This window comes from Austrofundulus limnaeus, unplaced genomic scaffold, assembly GCF_001266775.1.
Source record: "Austrofundulus limnaeus strain Quisiro unplaced genomic scaffold, Austrofundulus_limnaeus-1.0 Scaffold25, whole genome shotgun sequence".
NCBI lineage: Eukaryota > Metazoa > Chordata > Actinopteri > Cyprinodontiformes > Rivulidae > Austrofundulus > Austrofundulus limnaeus.
In genome coordinates this window covers 3,696,410-3,698,175 of record NW_013952427.1, presented here as the reverse complement: position 1 = coordinate 3,698,175, position 1,766 = coordinate 3,696,410, and the positions used below count along the sequence as shown (strand labels likewise).

At 44.0% G+C, this 1,766-nt stretch overlaps 1 protein-coding gene across 4 annotated transcripts in view; it reads right to left on the bottom strand.

The window, feature by feature from the left end:
- Window positions 1-145: 145 nt before the first annotated feature.
- The window catches only part of zgc:92140 (uncharacterized protein C1orf21 homolog), a 47,262-nt gene continuing 45,641 nt past the window's right edge, over window positions 146-1,766 (bottom strand). For all 4 annotated transcript variants that reach the window (XM_014004664.1, XM_014004661.1, XM_014004663.1 and 1 more), the window contains exon 6: window positions 146-1,163. In XM_014004664.1, coding sequence (XP_013860118.1) covers window positions 1,116-1,163 — 48 coding nt within the window. In that variant the 3' untranslated portion in view covers window positions 146-1,115. The remainder of the gene's footprint in view (window positions 1,164-1,766) is intronic.

Here is a 1,766-nt window from a genome sequence, read left to right as displayed (position 1 = left end):
TGCACGGGAGGGGAGGGTGTGTGTGTGTGTGTGTGTGTGTGTGTGTGTGTGTGTGTGTGTGTGTGTGTGTGTGTGTGTGTGTGTGTATAGGAGGGAACATTCTGAAGGAGAACGAGTGTGTTTGAGACACAGACACTCCGAATCGTAGAGCTTCAGTTTGCTGCAAAGATGAGAACCCAAACGACTGACGTGATGATGGAAGTCAAGAATAAAACAAGCTGAAAAAAAGAAAATAGACTTTATAAAAGGAACAATAAAACTGAGTGGCTGTGGCACAAAATWAAAAAAAAAATAAGACAAAGGTTCTTGACTTTAGAAGGCAGGAGGAGTTTAGAGTTTCTAAAATACCAGCTCACTTCCTACTCTTTCCTAATAAAATATCCCACATTTCCCCGGCCCCCTTTTTCCTCCTCCTTCTCTCACCCTTTCAGTCCTTTCGTCGCCTGATTTCGGTGGCGAGGCCCCAAAAAATAAAAATAAAAATTGTTCAGTGAGGATCCAAGAAGAGGTAGGTGAGTCCTCTRCTTTATTCTGTCCCACCAAGACGCTGATCTCCACTGGGCCGCCACGCTTTAGAGATCCTTTGTCCGACTGCACGGGAGGGGAGGGTGTGTGTGTGTGTGTGTCACATAATCATTGGCATCAGGCCACAGAGGAGACGGAGAGACGGGGGTGGGGGTAGCGGATAGAGGAAACAGCTCTGTTTGGCCTGACGGTGACAGGTCTTTCACTCTGCCTGCAAAGAAGTGTGTGCACCAGTCCTCTGTCCTCCATCGCTCCAGCACCTTCATCTGTCCGCTCAGAGGCCTGAAGGGGTGAGACGCCGTAGGCTCGGAAGAAACTTATCCCATTCTCTCTCTCTCTCTCTCTCTCTTTCTCTCTCGCTCTCATTCACTTGCACTTAAAGTACAATTTTTGTCATATGTTTCAAAAATAAAAATAAGCTTCACGCACACAAACATAGTGTCCCGTTGAAACAACGCTCCCGTCGGTGCAACACTGATTGAACTTGCTTTTCTCTTTCAGACACACTCATTAACTCACATTAACTCACGCACACACTCCCACACACTCAGTGAGGCTCTCTGAGGGGATGATTCCTGCGGGCCTGTGTGCTATGTCCCGTCTTCCTCTTCCTCCTCCTCCGAGCAGTAGTCTCGCCCCTGCAAAGACAGGATCACAGAGAGGAGAAATGTTATAAAAGTGCACAATCTGAGTCTTTTTTTTTGTCTTCTGTTTTTATCCCACATATATAACCCCTTATTTCTCATTCATACACCTGTTCCTCCATTCACATTCAAATAAACCATCTATTGGCAGCCTGAAATAGTAAATTGCCGACAGGAGTCGTGTTTTCCTTCTTTCATGAAGATGAGCTGATTTGCTTTTTTCTTCAAAGCTTCTCTAACAGCCAGTGTGAAACTCAAAGAGCTGAATAAAAAAGAACAAATTTACCAAAAACCTGGAAAATGCTGAGGATTTTACTGTATGATCCTACACTGATGAGCATCTGGACCATGTCCTGTTTGGACAGATAAATTATCTCTCATTGCCTACAGGGCTCATTTCAAAYGGTTTGCCATTAATTAGAGATACAAGATGTCAATATTTAGGGCTGCCACAATTAGTCGACGACTAATCGATTATTAAAATAATCGATGACTAATTTAATAATCGATTAATCGTTGTTGTTTTTTTGTTCTTTACTTTGTTTTTCTCTCCAAACTGCTTTGACACCTTCCACTGCCACATCTGCCTTTCTGTCC